The sequence below is a fragment of the Labrus mixtus genome, chromosome 12 (assembly GCF_963584025.1).
Source record: "Labrus mixtus chromosome 12, fLabMix1.1, whole genome shotgun sequence".
Lineage (NCBI taxonomy): Eukaryota > Metazoa > Chordata > Actinopteri > Labriformes > Labridae > Labrus > Labrus mixtus.
This window is the reverse complement of record NC_083623.1, coordinates 6226310-6245759: the sequence shown is the minus strand read 5'-3', so window position 1 is coordinate 6245759 and position 19450 is coordinate 6226310. Positions and strand designations below refer to the sequence as shown.

Here is a 19450-nt window from a genome sequence, read left to right as displayed (position 1 = left end):
AGGATGAATGCCCCTCAGCAGCAACCAAACTGCGTGATGACTTGCAGCTGGTGTTACACCCTGTGGCCACCAGGGGGCGCCACACAGCCGTAGTGATACAGAAGAGAAAACACTTCTCTCTCCAGTGAGCAGCAAGGTTTAAAAGACCCCAAAGTACTTCAACTAAATAAAGTAAACTAAACGCTGTTTACAGAGCAAAGAAGACATGTACTTTAGTGTTTTAAATTAAAATGTGGTCAAACAGCAAAGCAACTAAATGCATTTTTTTTTAAATCAAAATATCAATTTTACATCCTTGTTTATGTATAACCCTTCTCTCTGAGTAGCTGCCTCACCTGTTCACATCTGCCTTTTATTAAATTAAGTTAACGTAACATACATTTAACTATATACCACTGCACTATAACTTATTTTTTTTACTATTGTCTTGCTCTGAGCTTCTTTTTTTGCTGTAATTATTTGATCTCTGAAGCATAATTTTTCATGTTTCTTGTTCTATTTGTCATGATGCTTTTGATGCCTTGTTGCTGAAATGTTCTATAGAAATAAATTCGCCTTACTTTGCCTTTAATTCAGCTGAATCTCAACCAACCAGGTCACAAAGTTCAGTGGGTGAACAAAAGAAGTACTGGTATATCTTAAAAGTGTCTGGTAAAATTTGAAAATCGTGCCTCTAGTGATTTTAGTCTTTTTGTGTTACTATTCCACAGTGAAAGTGTGTCATAAAATCATGACTTGAGTGGAATTTGGATCAGAGGATGGATTATTTATGAGATATGGGAAAATGTTCCTGAGGCGGACGGTTTGGTTTTCCAGTTGATTATTTGTCCAGACTGTGACATCACAGGACAGTGAAAGGTCTCTTTCTAAATAGATTAACTGATTTCTGAGTTTAACCTCACACCAGGGTTTAATCAGACACTAGATCCAATGAAAAGTGGGGACTGAAAAACATTTGAGATCTCTCGTGTGACTTTAATATCTGTAAAGATGGTAAACCTATATTTTGTTAAGCTTATTGTTCATGGTCTTGAATTTTCTCACATTCTGCAACTTCACTTTTTGATCAACTTATGCTGACTTTGGAGTCTTAAAACAAAAACGAGTGAGAAGTTTTCTCACATTATTAATAAGAAATAATGTCGTCAGTGACAGAAGCATTAGCTGCAGCCTAACAACATATTTTGACCATTTGAATTTCTACCTTCTTAGACCCTTTTCTTGCTGAGATATTCTCATTATAAATAACTGGTCGTTAAAGACGCAGTGTGTTGGATTGGGGGCCCTCTAGTGGTGAAGTTAGAGATTGCAGCCAGCTAAGAATTGCTCCCTTAACTCTGTTCTCCAAGATTCAACGACCCTAAAGTGACCAAAACTACTAAGCATGAAAAAAATGAAGTAGGTGAGTAGGACATCACATTGTCACACTGAAAAGAAAGAATCCTGCACACTACTCTTGATAAGCATCACCAATTTATTAGAAAAAAATGGTGATTCCTGTTTTTCTTTTCTTCTTTATCTATTCTTGCCTGCAGTGTTTATAATGTGTAACTATGTGTTTTTTTATTTTTTAGGGGAAAATTGTCAGTACAAACAAAAATAAACCACAACCTTTTTTAATTCTTCTAAATAATCTGAATGATTTTCAAAAGATAATTGAGCACTAGGGGTTGCAGTCTGAGTGTAGAAAAACGTCCTGAATCCTACTCGTTATGAATCTCTGAGATGTAAAGCCAAAGGGAACGTGGACAGAGACATGAAACTCCACACTGAACATCATTGAGGACAAAACAAGTTAACTTAAACAAGCTTATTTTTAATGGATCTGCAAAACTGTTTGAATTTCCAAAGAGAACTTCTGTACCTCCCGCCCACAGTTACCCAGTGGCAAACGTTACACAACGTTACAGAAACGCTTCCAACCCACAGAAATCTGCATGCAGGAAAAAAAAACAAAAAACAAAACAAAAAAAACCCAAAGAGGGAAAAAAATAAAAGAAAAAAAAATGAAAGTAAAATAAATCATACAGATAAAAATAAAACATCAATAAACAGGACATACTGTATAATGCCATTCTCTTGGCTGGAGGAGAAATTCAAACGCTTCTGCTTCGGCTCAGCTTCCTCGACATCGGGAGCCTGAGCCGACCGAATATTAAACTGTAATTTCATTGGGTGGATGTGGCTCCGCCCACCACACAGCCCCGCCCCTGTCTTCCATATAAGGCACAGGACAAAATAAACCCCCACATACAAAAGGAGCTAGCCACGCCTCTGTCACTTGGTAACAAATTGTAAATGACCCAATACGGTTAGACAACAGAAACCCCACTAAAGTGTACAAAATGTTAATCCTACATTTGTCTTTTTTCTTTGATTTTCTTTGAGTTTGATTTCCTCCCACTTGAAGGTGAGTGCTGTGGCTGGGGTGGGGATGGGGGTGGGGGATGGGAGGGGGAGGGGGGGGGGGGGGGGTTTAAGGGTTCGGTGAGGCTGTCCAACAAGGTGAGCTCAGGCAAAGGAAATATTAAAAATATGAGCTTGTCTTTTCTTTTTTTTTTTCTGTTTTTCTTTTTTTTTTTTTTACAACCTTTAAAACAAATGACAAGAAACGTGACTGGATTTCTCTTTTTATCAGAAATAAAAATGATCATCAGATGGAAGGATTGGAAGAATATGGGTGGGTGTGTGGGAGGAGAAAAGGGAAGGGAGGGAGGGAGGGAGGGAGGGAGGGAGGGAGGGAGGGGGGGTTAGACGAGTGAAGTGGTTTATTGTTTTTATTCTGATAAAGAGACAGACAGAGAGTGTCAGTGTGCAAGAAAACTCATGAGACAGGTTAGAGAGCGAGAGAGAGAGTTAGAGTTAGCAGTTAGAGAGAGAGAGAGAGTATGTGTCAGAGTGTGTGTGCATGTGTGTGTCTGTGTGCATGTGTGTGTGTGTGCGTTAGTGTGAGTGAAACAGAGGAGTAGTTCAACTGCAGCACTTGCTCTTCCAGCCTGGGACTCCACTTCCACCGCTGATGTCGACGTTTTCACTGTTGGGCTCTTTTACAGGCGTCTGGCAGAGAAAACACAAAAATATGACTTAGTAAGTCACATGAAACTTAACTAAATCATCCTCTGTTAAACACAAAGGCACGAAAATGTGTTTAATACTGGCTATATTCAGGGCATGTATAGAATAGAGATTTTTATCATTTTATGTATCCTATATTTTAGCAGTGAGGAACCACTGAGACCGTGGTCTCTGTTCCAGGGATGCCCTGCAGCTATACAAATAAAAACAAATCAAATATAAAACAGTTTAAAATAATGGCATGGCAAAAATGTCTGTTTCAATGATTTCACATCTTCAAACAGTTAGTTAATTCCCTCAGTAGTTATGGGTGCTGCAACTCTGAAAGCAGTTCTTTCCCCGTTCAGTCCTAAACCTCAGTATTGTCAAAGTAATCCAGTTTTGAGATCATATTGAAAGGCTTCACTAGTTAATAGACAGAAGAGTAGTCAGGTAAGGAGAGACCAATAAGTGAACTGTAAATAAAACACTGTGCTGCCCAGCGAGGTCCAGCATACAGATCCATACAGGTCACAATGATGAGTTTGAAACCTCAGTTGGACTAATTTGTTTAATTAAAATGTAACGGTCCAGTTTTAGTCGGACTTACACAATCAGTCGAGTTTTTTTTATTTTTTTCTACATCATGTAAACTGACTGTTTGGTAGATTTTGTTCCAACAGCGTTAGTGAAGCAAAAAGTCAGATACGTTAACTGTACATCTTTTCACATAATAGTTACTGCTGTAACACAACCAAAACAGAAAAGTTTGCTTTTTGACTTAGTACCATACACAGTAAAGTTATCTCCAGTTGTCCAGCTTGAAATGAGTGTTGTTGTTTTGACATCAAAGTGATTGGGATGTACTTTTCAAAAAGTGTTTAATCATGATGCCATGACAAAGTGAAACATATCAAAGTGTCAAGCTGCATCCTTTATTGAACGCACATATTGAAGTTCAGTCTACTAAATGAAAAGTGTACACACCTTTCTCAGGATGTCTTCTGCTAACGTGAGGAAAGCCTTCTCGATGTTGATGTTGGCCTTAGCACTCGTCTCAAAAAACCTAATGCCGTGCTCCCTTGCGATCTGTGGAGGAGAAATCAGAGTCAGAACGAAGAGTTCAGCTGAAGAAGCTCCGGTCCAAAAATAAAGTGACTGATCCTCAGCGCAGGACACAGATCAGGTATCCCCACACACACACACACACACACACACACACACACACACACACTTCCATTCTAGTGAGGCAGGTGTGTGTTTGTATGAGTACGCAGATCTGGATCTGATGTTGCAAAATCTGCAGATGGACCTGTCAGTGCTTCGTTCCCTCTGGTAAAATGAGACACAGATTCTTAAAGGAACTGCACACACTACTAAAGATGTTTCCACTACTGGAGAGGTAGATTTATCCCCAATGAAAGATGGGAGCAGCTTTACTAAAGGTTTTATTGTACAGTGACAGAATCTGAGGTTTAAACAAAGGTCATGATGAGGAAGTGACATCACTGAGGAGTCCCCACAGTCACTCACACCAGAGGGGGAAAAATACTCGTCCACATCTGGACAAGGTGCATCCACATAGAGGAAAAATAAAAATCCTACTTAAAAGCGTTGCACTCTTGACTTTATTTCAGCATGGTTATAAAAAATGACTGTTTGCATGGTCACATTTAATCAAAATCAAAAGTGAAATTTAATATGTGGAATATGCCTGTGGTTGTTCCCCGTTAGCCACAAAACTACGCTACATAAACGAAAGAGAAATGTGGTCACTGAAAATCGAGAGTATTACCTTTACTGCCAGGTGACTCGAGCCTGATCTCCTTTTTTAAAAACTCTATTTAGTCTGACAGATTTTTCTTTATCATTTTAATTTGAATGGAAATTCATTACTTTAAAATCCCCACTTCTCTAGTTTCTGGCCCAACTTCTGGTTCTGTTCCGTGTATTTTAAATGTGTTTTCAGTCCATTCAAGTAAAAACAACAGGACTGAAATGTAACTTATCAAGTCAAAGTGTTTTTATGAACTGAAAGTCTACAACTCAGCCAATCAGCATCAACGGCGTTCAGCGTATACTGTGGTAGACTGCACCATCTCACCTGCTCTCCCTTGGCTTTTGGGACAACCCTCTTGTCCTCCATGTCACACTTGTTGCCTAGCAGCATCCTCTCCACGTCTTCATTTGCATGCTGAAAAAGATTCAGATAAAAGATGATTACTTTACGTTTCACAGTTACATCACACACGGCTGTGTAGATAGGTTTTGTTCCACGCTACAGGTGCATGTTTTGTTTTTTTCTGAAACGGTCACTTCTGTAACAAGTTCCCACAAGCCGGTCTATCAGTCAACCACACTGAAACACACATACAGACACACACACATAGAAACAGATACAGAGGAAGTAAGCAGGATGTTTTCAAAGATTCTGCAGGGAGCAGAGAAACAACTCAAGTCTTTGTATTTAGTTTGGCACTTTGCATACAGAACTCATTGCATCTGTCTATTTAAAGAAAGCCAGAATTGGTTTGTAAAACTTTTAAATATTTGTTTTGGATAGGACAATGGAAAACCAGGAGAGAAAGAGAGAGAGAGAGGGAATGACATGTTGAAATTAAGTCACAGGTCGGACTTGAACGCCTGCTTGAGGACTTCAGCCTCCGTACATGGGGCGCGACTTAACTAACTCTTGTACAATAACTCTGTATTCTTATCAAGTCATTTAGGGATACATTTTAATACAAATTTTGATAAAAATAGGGATAGCTATTTCTTCCAAAAAAAATGGAGGATTATAAGGAGTCAAATTAAGTAAAACATAAATCAATACGGTTAGCTAAAATTAGACAGCTGTTGGTTAATGCTGTGGCTACCTATACGGACCATTTATGGTGTGGATGTGCAGCAGATTGTTCACAATGAACAGATACACCTGCAGCTCACACAGTGAAGTATTGTGGGAACACAGGCAGCTGAAGACATTGAGCTTTCTCTTAATTAGAAGTTACAATCACAGGGCTGGACCTGCCGACTTAACATACAATAACCAGCAACAAGCTAATTTATAAAGTCTATGAAGAAACATGTCGCTCCACCTGCTCCCTCTTCACCTGTTGTCTCTTGACTTCTCTGTGTGAGAGTGTCAGCCGCTGTCACAGGGCTGGAGACAGTATGTTGTTTTTGAAGTTATTTTTTGGGCCTTTTTGACATTATTAGGTAGGGCAGCTGAAGAGAGAATGGTCATGTTGGGAGGAGAGAGAGGGGAATGACATGCAGCAAAGGGCCGAGGCCGGATTCGAACCCAAGGCCGCTGTGATGAGGACTATTGCGTCTGTACATGGGTTGCGCGACATAAGCACTAGGCTATCCGGCACTCTTAAGTAGCTTTTGATTTAAAGGCTGAAAAAATTACCCAAATAACATAAAGTATGATTGTTTGATTAACTCCCTTCCAGGACTCCCCGAGTGAAAAGATTTGGTCTCGATGAGGTCTTCCTAACCAAATAAAGTGCAAATCAAATCATTTTTGAGAACCTGAACAAGGGATTGTTTTCCAATGTTGTATAAAAACATGATTATTTGATTGTGAAAGTAGTGGCTTATTGGTTTTCCTTTTCACAAACTTAACAAAAGGTCAGTAAACAACACTGATCATACTACAAGCATGCCACTCTCCAAGGAACAGAATTCCCTGTGTCCTATTAGCCCTCTGTGAAATCAACAACCCGCTTCGACATCAGCAGGGGAGAGTTCTTAGTGTGCAGGAAATTCATTGTGTTTCCTTTCCTCGACCGGACTCAAAGCTCTTTAACACCGAGGGTGAGAGAAAATTACAAGAAAACGTTCCAGACTAAACCCAGAGCCAGGCAGTCTCACCTAATCGGCTTCATTTAATGTGCAACACCTTCACACTGATCAGGTGACAGATTATTACATTGGACTGTGCAGCCAGAGATAACAGACGGATCATGTGGGTTATTTATGTGATGTGTTTGATGGCTGGCACAGATCCAGAAGATTACACACATAGAAGAATAACTGGTTTGATGGAAGAACAAAACACAAATCAAAGTTCAATACAAAGAAACAACACAGTGGAGAGGTAGAAGCTAAGAGACAGCAAGAACTCTCCACAAAGATCTTTCTACTTCAACCAAAAGGTGAGCCGACAGCTCGTCTGATTTATCTCATAATCACCTCATGATAATATTTATCTTATAATTACCTTACTACTATATGAAGTATCTGGCTTTAGGAGCCATTCTTCCAGACTTTGATATGATAACAATAAAAACAAAACAATCTCGATATCCGTTTCGATAACACCGCAACAAAAAGTTAACTCCAGGGCAGCAAAACTTACAACCTGCACACAGTGCTGGTACAGAAGAGATCACTGAACATATGACTACATTTGACGTACTGTTAATAAAAGTGAAGACAACATTAGTAGCATTTTTCTGGGGGTGAAAAATGAAAAATTGGGGGCAGTGGGTGGAGCTCCCAGCTGGCAGTCTGTAGGTGAAGGCTTAAAGAAGATGTTGCATTTCAGGACTTGTTTTCTATTGTGTTATCTCGTGTATTGTAACACTAACATAGACTGATTTGTTAAAACAATAGGTATCAGATGAGCCAGATAGCGGGCCCCATGTACAGAGGTTATAGTCCTCATCACAGCGGCCGTGGGTTCTAATCCGACCTCGGTGCTTCGCTGCATGTCATCCCCCACTCTCTCCTCCCAAAACTTCCTGTCTCTCTTCAGCTGTCCTGTCTGATAAAAGGCCCAAAAGGCCAACAAATACCTGATAAGTGGTGCTGAAAACAACCAATTATTGATGTTTTTGACAATCATACTTTGTTTTATGTGAAAGTATTACAGACAGAAAACGTGGAGAGCAGCTGTGGGATAGAATAAAGTACTGTAAGACTCCCGCTATAAGACGTGAAGCAACCCAGGAAGAATCAGATAACTATGGAGATCTGACACTCAGTCATTTGGTCAAAATATAACAAGAAACACTTTTACACATTTACCACACATGACAAATTTCTTGGACAAAAACAAGCGCAACGGGAAGCCAAAATTTTAATTTCAAGTTTTGAAACTTGAGTAGATCACCTGATGTGATAACCAAATATCAAATGAAGCTTTTCAATATGTAGTCAACATTAACAGAGCTTCTTAATGAGCTGAGGAACATTGTCAAAAGAGCAGAAACACACAAAAAAACAAAGCTTGGGTGTATCAACAGAGAAGAGGTGAAGGAATGTGTGTGTGTTTAGGTAAGAGAGTAAGATGAGCAGATTAATGTGGTTTGTTACACACACTAAACTGACTTAAAGAATAAAGCACAAGTAATATATATATGGCATTGATGAGTGAGTATGTTTATCAGATTATGACACCCTGCACGGCCTCAGATCAAACTGTGAATCACTGTGTCATCAGTCCTCTTATAGCCTCTCTTTCAGCTACCCATAATGCACATGGGAGCCCTTCCAGTACACTGGTTTACTAATACAGGTAATTTGTCTAACTATACAAACTGTAACTTGAGAGTAAATGAAAGGCTGGTTTTTGCATGATTTTGAATATAAAGCTTCCTAAGGAGTTGGACAACACATAAAATGTTTACACTTTTATATCAAATAAAATCTCATTTACTCATTACTCATGGTCTGAATTCAAGATTAATCTTTCTGATTATTGATATGTGGCTTTTATTGAACAACAACAATTTAAATGTGACTGGGCAGGTTGAGTTTATCAGCTGCTATTGTTTACTGGAGATTAAACTAATGTAGGTTGTAAAAACAACACAACCTCCTGTTCTCCTGCAATGAGCCAGATGCACACAGACATCTGGTTCATCTGTTGTAGTTTAGTCACACACGCCTGCTGCAAAGCTCACTGCACACTCATCATCCAGCTAGTTAGCAAAGCTGGCTGCGTTCCCTCACACTATTGATGTCACTCTGTCAATATGCCAACAATAAGCAGTGCATGAAAAAAAGGGAGTGCCGACACTCGACATTCACGCACACATCCTCATAACATCAGACCCAGGAAACATAAACCAGAGTGTGTGAGTGTGTGTCGTTTACCTCGTCAATGTTGCGCAGCCATTTGCTGATGTTTTCGAAGCTCTTGGCGTTGGTGATGTCGTAGACCAACATGATGCCCATGGCTCCTCTGTAGTAGGAGGTGGTGATGGTGTGGAACCGTTCCTGGCCCGCTGTGTCCCTAAAATGCAAACAAAAACAAACAGGTTATTTTTATTTTTTATCTTGTTTTGAGTCCAAGCCGATTCTTCAGAGAAAGAACATAACATCAGTTAACTCCGATTTTCACTTAATCAAAACATTAATTGAACGAAAGTATCAGCAGGTTTCACAGAGACGTTTGTCTACAGCAGTGACTCGATGATTACTTCACAACATGCTGGGACTCGTCACTTTCATCGACAAATCACACAACACATATCAGCAACAAATGTTAAACATTTAAATTGCTTTCTTGGCTCAATAGAGTCTGTTGCATTGTCATATTTAGCTTATAAATAAAATGTCTTATCTGTGCAAGGCATGCTTACTCCCAACAGTAAAATGAATAATTTCTATCAGCTTCAGGCAAGTTTTCGTTTAGAAATCAGTCAATATCATTGTGATGACATTCCTGTGCTGGTCAAAAAAGGGGCTGATAAAAATTATGAAAACATTGAATGTGCCATGAGCTCAGTTCTTACTCAGAGCAGGAAGAATATCTCATTTGATGCCAAATTTAATTTGAAAAACATTGTTGTTGTGAGCATTAAAAGTTGAACCTGCTGAGGGTTAAATTCCACTTCAGGCAAACAGTGTCAGTCGTGACTTTTGCCTATCAGGGGAAACCCTGCCAACACGTATTTATCAGTGTTGATAAAGAGGAAGAGCGAAAGCCCAGGAGCAAGAGCACCTACGTTTAGAATAGTTGTTTCACTATGACGTTGAAATAATAGCTGGTTGAAAAGTAGGATTTTATTGATCTGGTGAACATGAAAACATCTCCGGGTGCTCGGGTTGAAACAGTGAAGATTAAACACAGACATAATGTGCTTGGACGGGAAAAGGAGAAAATGTGAATTGGAGTGAGGCCGAGATACATCCAGACACAGAGGAGGTTTAATGGACAGTATCAGGATGAATATGATCGAGTTTCAGATCCGGTCAGAATCATGGCTGAGTGCCAGAAACCTTATTCTGAAGCTAAATGATGTGAGAAGCTAAATGATGTGAGACGTATCCTGGATAGAATTGCATGTGTGCAGTCTGGAGAACAGGCTCTAATAAAGCTTGTACAAACTAGTAAATTACAGATGACATTCATTAATTAAGTAAATGAAAACTGGGAAAAAAATGAGGTTGAGCACGAATTTGGCATTTAAGTCTTTTAGGGGAAGTTCTGGTGCTACAAAGATTAAAACAGAGACAAACACGACGTAACTACTTTTAAAAATTCAACAGAATGGCTAACGAGCTTCGACAATTAATCAAAGGATGCTACCTAAATTATTGATCATTTATTTGTTAATTAAAGTAAGACGTGCCAATTACAAACCCACAGTGCAAAGGTTTACAGAAAATGTGTTTATTTCTGTAAACCAGCCGATGTATTATAGAGCCTCTGATAGAACTGTAAGACACTCACATAGAAGAGTGTGTAGATGTGTCTCTTCCTCTGGATATGATTTGTAATTGGCCTTGAAGGAGTAATCTCCTTTCTGCTGAGGAGCTGTTCTCTTTATCTTAAAAATGCTGCTTTATCAATAACAGTTTTGTCTTCAGACCTTGGGAAATTTGACCAACAATTGTGAGACGTTCTCAGCACATTTATCATCTTTCACATTCAAAAACACTCAGAATTTATTCTACCACAACAACACTAATTATCTCATTCTTTATACCCAGTTTTATTTTGAAACTCACATTGCCAAACTGTAATTGTTTCAGCATTGCATGTGTGAATGTTTGCCATTTCGGCTTGTCTTTTATGATAGTTCATTGAATATCTTTGTGTTGAGGATTGGCATGTTGGGGGTGCCGGATAGCCTAGCGGTTATGTCGCGCCCTGACAGCAGAGGCTATAGTCCTCTCTGCAGGCCGCGGGTTCAAATCCAAACTCGGCCCCATTGCTGCGTGTCGTCCCTCACTCTCTCCACCCAACATTTCCTCTCTCTCTTCAGCTGTACTATCCAATAAAGGCAAAAATGTACCTCAGAAAAAAAGGATTGCTTTGATGTTGACAAAGCCATTAGATCATTTCAGGTCATACCAAATAATGAATTCATAAATCAGCTTAACATTTAAGGAATTTTATGAAATGCTTGCAAGTTTTAGTCCAATATGCAACCTCCTAAACTCTCACCTTTAAACCTAAACCATGTTTTTTTTGGTGCAGAAAATATTTTTCTCAAAATTTCGTTTGAGAAAGTCGGCTGTTTTGGACTACAACAATAACCCTGCAGCAAAGCTCCTGATGGACTGATGACCATTTCCTGTTCTAACATTTTTCTGGGCTTGAGGGAGGCATGTCAAACAGATGTTTCCCTATGATGTAACAACCCATCAGCAGAGGACAAATGAATGGAAAGACATCTTTTTTAAAGCATTGGTGTATTTTACAGCCCGGTACCTCTTTATGTCAAGTTGGGAAACAAACTACAAAGTAACTTTTTAAACATTTCATTCACTCACCAGATCTGTAGTTTGATCTTCTTTCCTTGTAATTCAACAGTTTTGATCTTGAAGTCTATTCCTGTAACACAAAAAGAAGACAACAATCAACAAAAGCACACAAAGTACAGACAATTAAAGGTGCAGATGAGCAGAAAAATAACAGCTGACGTAAATAAAAAGGAGGAGAAAAAGGAGATATCACCAAAAGACACAAGACGGACATTTATGAGGGAGTCACAAGTTTTCTCATCACACAGACAATAACAGTATCTCTTCCTGATTCTGCAGTGTCATGCCCAGACCTTGAGCCTATCAGCACACGACTGTGGGATGAGCAGCCGTGCAACAATGGGCACAGACGCACAAAAGAACCAGGTTACCGAGAGAATTCAGGTCCAGACATGAAAGCTGAGAACGAGTTGAAATGTACTGATATGACCTTGTCACTGTAAAAACCTGTGCGGACACGCGGTTGGTTAGAAACATGATATTGCACATATTTAAAGTGTATTAGTCATATCCAATGTTTATGCCTTCAGGGTTTCATTTGTGGTTGGAAAAGATTTACAGTGCAGGGAGAGGCTAAACTGTGGTCAGAGAGAACTCTGCTTTCATGCGTGCATGTTTCTCAAAGTGGAAACTAACTTACTTAGACTTTAAGAAATGTCTATCTTGGTTTTATTAAATTACTTTAAATATAAGGACACTGTGCTTTGAATTATAAACTGAACTTCTTTGTGTATTAGAGGGAGAGTGAAATCACAACAAAACTTTTACACGACACCAGTAAAAGCAGGTCTATGCTACAAGTGGGAGTCGCAGGGTAACTCAACATGATAAGATATGCAATACGTGGCTCACGACAGCTTTTACTTCACAATACAGTGATTCTGCGATACTTAATACAATGACAGCAATAACAAAAGGATGCATCACCATATCTGATTAACTGAAGAATGTAAAAGGCCCCTAAAAGGTGAAAGTGCAGGATTAATGTTTCTATTCCAGGCAAGTTGGTGTTTGGTTTCTTATCAGGTCTTTATCCTTTAACTTCTTTTCACCCCTGACATTATCCTGTTGTCTTCTTCAGTGATCCCGCTGTCAGCTTCATCTTTGGCCGATTAATGTCTGTTCATCTTGTAATTTGTTATAATTATTTAAGTTTTTAACATCACTGTGAACAGTTGCAGTTGGTCAAATTGCCAGGGAAATCTCTTTAGAGCACCATTTAAAAAAAACAAAAAACTAAAATATCAATAATTTGATCCAGCATTTAGATAATTGTACCACAAGAGTCAGGACGATAATATATTGCTTTAGGTATCGATACTTTGTCCCTCCCCAAGTCTGTGATGTACTTTTATTCAAATATGTACTGAAACTCAACAAATTCCAGGACTAGGAAAATTAACCCTTATGCTAAGCTAATTATGTTTAATATATCTTTGTAGAATAAGTTAATATTTTTGATAAAAACATTTTGAATAAAAAGGAAAAATTACAATTAACATTTTCCAGTGTATTCAACTTTTTTGTTTCTGACTTTCAGTCCCAAAGTCAAAGATATTCCAATATAACTCGATTACCTAAAGAGCTGCAAATCCCTTTTCTGTTGTTTGTTTGAAAATGTATTAGAAACATAATGAAAACAATAATTTTCAAACCTAGGAAGACATAACAGGGAATTTTACTTTCTTTTAGCAAGAGCGATAAAGAAAGAAAAAAACAAGGTACAAAAGTGAAACTACAACAAATAATGTTAATCAGGTTCATAATACTCATTGTCAAAGCCCCAAAGGAGGCCACGTTGAAAAAGGGGTGACTCATACTGAAACATTTTGGCCCGTGTTTTCGACTTTAATCGTGAGCCGTCGGTTCGGCTCTGGCCAGAAACTGTGGATGGTTAAAAAGTCAAAGAAACAGCTGTGCTCTCTAGGTGGGGCAGTCATATAATAATGAAACACAGGCTGCCAAGGTGTGACTCACTGGATATTATGCACTCCCCAGAGGGAGGGAGGGAGGGAGGGAGGGAATGACAGAAAGATGTATAGTCAGCTAACAAAAAAGAGACAAGGGGGATTGTGGAGACGAGCTTACTACGTTTACAAACACCTCCAAACCAACAACAGAGTCACCTTTTTAATATTGTTGATGAAACAAAGATATGAAGGGATTGAGGTTTCAGTTTGACAGTTAAAATGATACGTCTCTCAAAGATCAGACTTGGGGCGCTGGTGGTTTAGTGGTTAGTTTGCGCGCCCAATGTACAGACTACAGTAAGGGGGCGACCCCGGTTCGAATCCGACCTGTGGCTCCATTTCCACTGTCCTCTCCAATAAAAGGCACAAAAAGCTCCAAAATGTTCATCTTGAAATCAAAAAAAGGATCAGACTCCACAGGGATGACATAATATTTGTGTGTTCCAAGTGATGAGTAAAAAAAATGTTTCCCTGATGAGGTTCTCTGGCAAGTTGTCAAGAAAATATGTGTGTTGTGTAATCACACACAAAGCCAATCACTGGAAAAATGGGGCCACTTATCCGGAGGAGAATGACACTTTCTATAACAGTCAAAAGTTGAATTGGACGCTTTAAAAAAGAGGGAGTACATGGTTTATGGCCGGACCCGATCTGCTTTCCATCCCAGAGGAACCATTCCTTCCACAAGTATGAATTCCACTGCAGCCAGTCGCCAGTTTCCATGCAAAATTCATGGCGTTTTGTTGAGAAAGGGATTTCAGATCACAACATCATGCATATTCAGCACTTCATTTATGCATAACCTCTCATTTACAAGGAGAAAGGACGGAGAGAGTGATTGGAAATGAGAAGCTGATGAGAGCGAGAGAGAGGGGGGTTTTTCCGGTGGGGGTATTTTGAGGAGCAGCTGTGTATGTGTGTCTCTAAAGGTATGAGTGCTGTGTCAGAGAGGAAGAACACACTCTTGTTTCACACGTCCTGGTTCTGCTGGTTCTTTACAAACCTCTGTTACTCTCCTGGACTTTCCAGCTCAGACTATGAGGGCTGTAACTGTTTATGTCTCAGGCTTCTTATAAGGTGAAGTGTTGGATTTATGCAAGCTTTGATTTTGGATTATAGTTATCCTGTACGTTTTGTACTTGCTGCACGTCATCAGCGCTATGATGGATCTACCTCAGGGGTTTGTTTCGTTGACTAAACAAACAGTACTCCAAGCAAAAATATTAACCACTTTTTAGCACAAAAATGACAGAAAGAAATATGACACAGCTGATCATGGAACAAGAAAAGCTGGGTTTATATCCCATGGAACAGAAACAATTAATAATAATTCTGTTTGAGTAATTTTTTAACTAAAAAAAGTTCAAATTGTGATTACAGCCTCTAAACTGTGACTATTTTCTGGGGCATTCGCTCCTCTATGGCAGTGCAGCCGGCCGCTAATTATATATAATTACAGCCTAACAACAACTTGATAAGTAAATGAGTTGATCTAAAAATAAATTTAAAAGCTATTCATTTGACAGCTGATTGATCATTAAGGAATTCTTTAAGAATTAAGACAAAAAACGTATCCAATTTGAGCCCCTCAATGACGATTATTTTATGTTTTGTACATTGGCAAATTAATCATTTTCAGCCATTGATACGATACGATACACTTTATTGTGCCCTTGGGGAAATTTGTCTTGGACTCAATTGGTCTGACAAAACAAGTTATCTAAACGTATAGAAAATTGTGATGTGTACGTCTGCCCGTTTTCATTATTTGATATGCCCAAAGAGAAATTGACGGACTAATCTATGGAGTGAAAACGCACAATTAATAAACATATTACTGTGTGGGATTAAAGCAGAATATAAACGTGGTATTAAAGGGCTCCAGCATTTGTCCTGAAATCCTGCCAAACATACATTATCTACAATTCAATACCACAATAGTTGGACATGTTGCTAACAGTCAAGGTTCCTGAACTTAAAAGTTGGACTGACATGATTGTGCTGGTAGATTGTGTTCATTGTAATCTGAAGTTTTTACAGTCTATCACACTGTGTGCTGCTTTGTTTTGAATAGAGATGGAGAACAAAGGCAAAGCAGATACTGAAGTGTTGATCGTATTGTAGTTTTTATGGGGACATCTCTGTTGAAAACCTTTAAACAAATACCTCAACATGAGTAAAAGTATATTGGTTTTCTGACTTCTTATTTATGTACCAGACAGCCTCTCTCAAATCCACCACAGGTGTGCTGCCATGTTTTTAGGCCAACTGAGGCAGGTAAACACCGCAAGGAAGCACTTCCTCAACTGGATGACATTAATTACAACCGCTGACAGTTTCAGCTCAAACACTATCATCATCTTGGTCCCTTGTCATTGTGAAAAACTAAAATCAGTGATTTTTAAAACGGTGTACTAGTAGCCTTTGAGGTATTTCTGAGAATTCAAAGGATATTACGACCTGCATGGAGTATTATTCTTTTAGATTAATATTAGTTGTAAATGTAGGTCTGAGAAACACACTTTAAATCTAATAATCGTACTGTAATGCATTTTTTTACTGCATTAACTACCATAAGCTATTGAAACAAATGCAAATATTGATGTTGCCATGTGTCCGTTAAGTATTTTACATTTGCATTAAGACAGATTAAATCATAAACAATAGACAGAAATAAAGAAATGGATTTGTGGTTGAAACGTGGCATCAATAAAGCTGAAAACATAAATAAAGAAGAGAAAACTCAGGACTGTAACAGAGCTGAATTCTTCGGATTAGTGTCAACATCAGGAGTTCCCAAAAAGTGTTTCAATATCTAGATTGTTGCTCAGTAACTCTGAAACTGATGGTGGAGCTGTATGAAAAATATCACATATCCACTTTGTTTGAGTTTGAGATCCACAAGAGCAGTATTTGGATAATTTAGACAAACGCAGCAAGTTGATTTGAATACCCAATCAGTAGTGTTAGAGAGCTCCAGCTCATTACTCTAATGTGAAACAGGTTCTTTTGCAGCATATTGAAATTTGCTTTAGGGTTGACTTATAACTTGTTAAATGTACTTCATATAAGTATACAGCAGTTGCTGTAAAAGCTAACAGGGAATGAAACACTTGGCCGGGAAAGTACCTATGCAAAGAGGCAAAGGTCACTGGCTTTGACTGCTGAAGAACCTGTCACGCTGTATTCGACCATCATCACACAACCTTCCCTTGAACCGATGAGCTCTGTCATCGTATCATTAACTTTAATGTAAATATTAGCCAACATAATCACCATCATTTTGTTATTAATTTGGCAACACAGATGCTTACTAGGAAACACAGTGTAATACAACACAAACAGCTAATTACAAAATTCAGCATCAGCCAAACCACAAACACAAAAACATTTACATGTGACAGCGAGCTTTGCAACACAGTGATTGTTCAGCATGCTGTACCTCAACAAATCTAATCTGGCCTGGATGCCTGTGGGAACACAGTTGCCCTTTATGGTGGTGTGTTCTTAGGCACACAGTCAAGAGGAGTTGTCCACACTTAAAGCTGGGCTTCAACTAAAGTTCAATCGACAGATCGAGGATGTAATGCCAGTGTACTGAAAACATTCAGCTTTGCGTTTTATGTTACATTATTACTCAGCACTGATCTTAAGCAACAGGAGTAAACGGATCCGTCACTTGGGCTGTGAGAGGACTCAAGATAGTTTGACACCTGACTCATGAGAGCGTGATGCTGGACGCATGCGTAGAGGTCAGAGGGAGGAAAAAAGCTGATGATGCCACCATGATGGATTGTTTATGATTTCTTTGAAGAAGTCAGTGAGGGAAACTGCCCACATGTACAAAATTACAGGTACATCAGTACTGCCTTCCAATTGCAGTTTCTGTTACTTTTGTTCAAACAGCCTCGTATTTAACAATTATAAATCATACATTTGGATGTTGCTAACATTTTAATCTATAAAATCTTTAAAACAGCACAAAGACTTTAATTTAATAATATACCTAATTAATCGTGTGATTCGCATTTTAATTATATTGCTTATGAATTCATGTTAAAGAGTGGAACTCACAATACATACATTACAGTCCTGCTAGTTTTACTTTAGTGAAGTCTCTGAATGTTTTTCTATCACTGCTTTCTGGGGGGGTTTACTGTCATTTTGTACAGATCAAGATATGTGTTACCTTTGAAGTGTTAATTCACAACAGGGACTGTTTATATTAATATGTAATATAGTAAGTTATGCTGGACGCATGCGTAGAGGTCAGAGGGAGGAAAAAAGCTGATGATGCCACCATGATGGATTGTTTATGATTTCTTTGAAGAAGTCAGTGAGGGAAACTGCCCACATGTACAAAATTACAGGTACCGGTACCTCAGTACTGCCTTCCAATTGCAGTTTCTGTCACTTTTATTCAACTTTAGTCAATGTTACTTTTGTTCAAACAGCCTCGTATTTAACAATTAGAATCATACATTTGGATGTTGCTAACATTTTAATCTATAAAATCTTTAAAACAGCACAAAGACTTTAATTTAATAATTTGGCAAGGAGGGAAACTGCCCACCTGTACAAAATTACAGGTACCCCAGTACTGCCTTCCAATTAATATGTAACATAGTAAGTCAGGGGTGGGCAACTGGCGGCCCCCATCAACCCTCAACGTGGCCCTCAGGTCAATTTTTACACATCAATTAATTGGAAACATGAAGAAAACATGATGAAATCTGCCATGAAATCATGAAAACCAGAAATATGTCCATAATAATATTTGATCACTGGTATATGTTGAGTTAAATTTGACACATAATTGACTGTAATTGTTTAATTTGGCCCTCTGGCAGTGAGAATTAAATGAATGTGGCCCCTTGCTGTGAACGTGAAGTTGCCCATCCCTGTAGTAAGTTATGCTGGACGCATGCGTAGAGGTCAGAGGGAGGAAAAAAAAAAAAGTTAGGGAGGAAGTTAAGTTATATATGTTTGCATTGAAATGTCTGTCACTTATGTGTAGAGGTAGGGCTTTTGTAACAGCAGTACGGCCCTGTATATTAACCCTACCCCAGAGCAAGCCTTTGGTAGCTTATTAGCCACTGGGTCAAGTGACATGACAGCAATTCCCCTACTCCCTAAAACCGGTTATACTAGCAACTTCTGGCAGGCTTGCCCCTGAAATGATAAAGGCGTTTTGTTATTAAAGTCACAGTCATTTTGTAACCGATGTTAAAGAGGTTACAGATAATAATAAAGCTGCACAAGTAGCTTCTCCAGCTAACCTGTGTGTAGGCCTGCAGAGGGGCTAAACGAACAAATATGTCCAGCTGCAGGAGAGTGAGGCGAGCTGTCAACCTCTCCACAGATAAGGAGGGTTTTTAACAAACAGTATGTGTGAGGCCACAGCTCCTGGCTCTCCTTCTCCTTCTTACCTATGGTGGAGATGAAGGTTGTGTTGAAGGCGTCGTCTGAGAAGCGGAACAGCACACAGGTCTTCCCCACGCCCGAGTCTCCGATCAGCAGCAGCTTGAACAGCAAGTCGTACGTCTTCTTCGCCATTGAAAAAGCAGCTTGTGACCAAACCAGGCAGAGACAACAACAAAAAAACAAAAAAAAATGGTAACCTAAACACGCCTATGTGAAGCCTAAAGCCAGCTCGACCGACTGCTGCCCCTGTTAGCGGTTCGTGAGCTAACTGTGCT

At 39.0% G+C, this 19450-nt stretch overlaps 1 protein-coding gene across 1 annotated transcript; it reads right to left on the bottom strand.

Moving 5' to 3' along the window:
* Positions 1-1795: 1795 nt before the first annotated feature.
* rab10 (RAB10, member RAS oncogene family) lies at positions 1796-19450 on the bottom strand. Its single transcript, XM_061051693.1, has 6 exons — positions 19181-19450; positions 11791-11851; positions 9163-9301; positions 5159-5248; positions 4042-4143; positions 1796-3057 (listed from the first exon to the last, which is right to left on the bottom strand). The coding sequence occupies exons 1-6, from the start codon at positions 19305-19307 to the stop codon at positions 2971-2973; spliced, it is 606 nt and encodes a 201-aa protein (XP_060907676.1). The 5' UTR covers positions 19308-19450; the 3' UTR covers positions 1796-2970.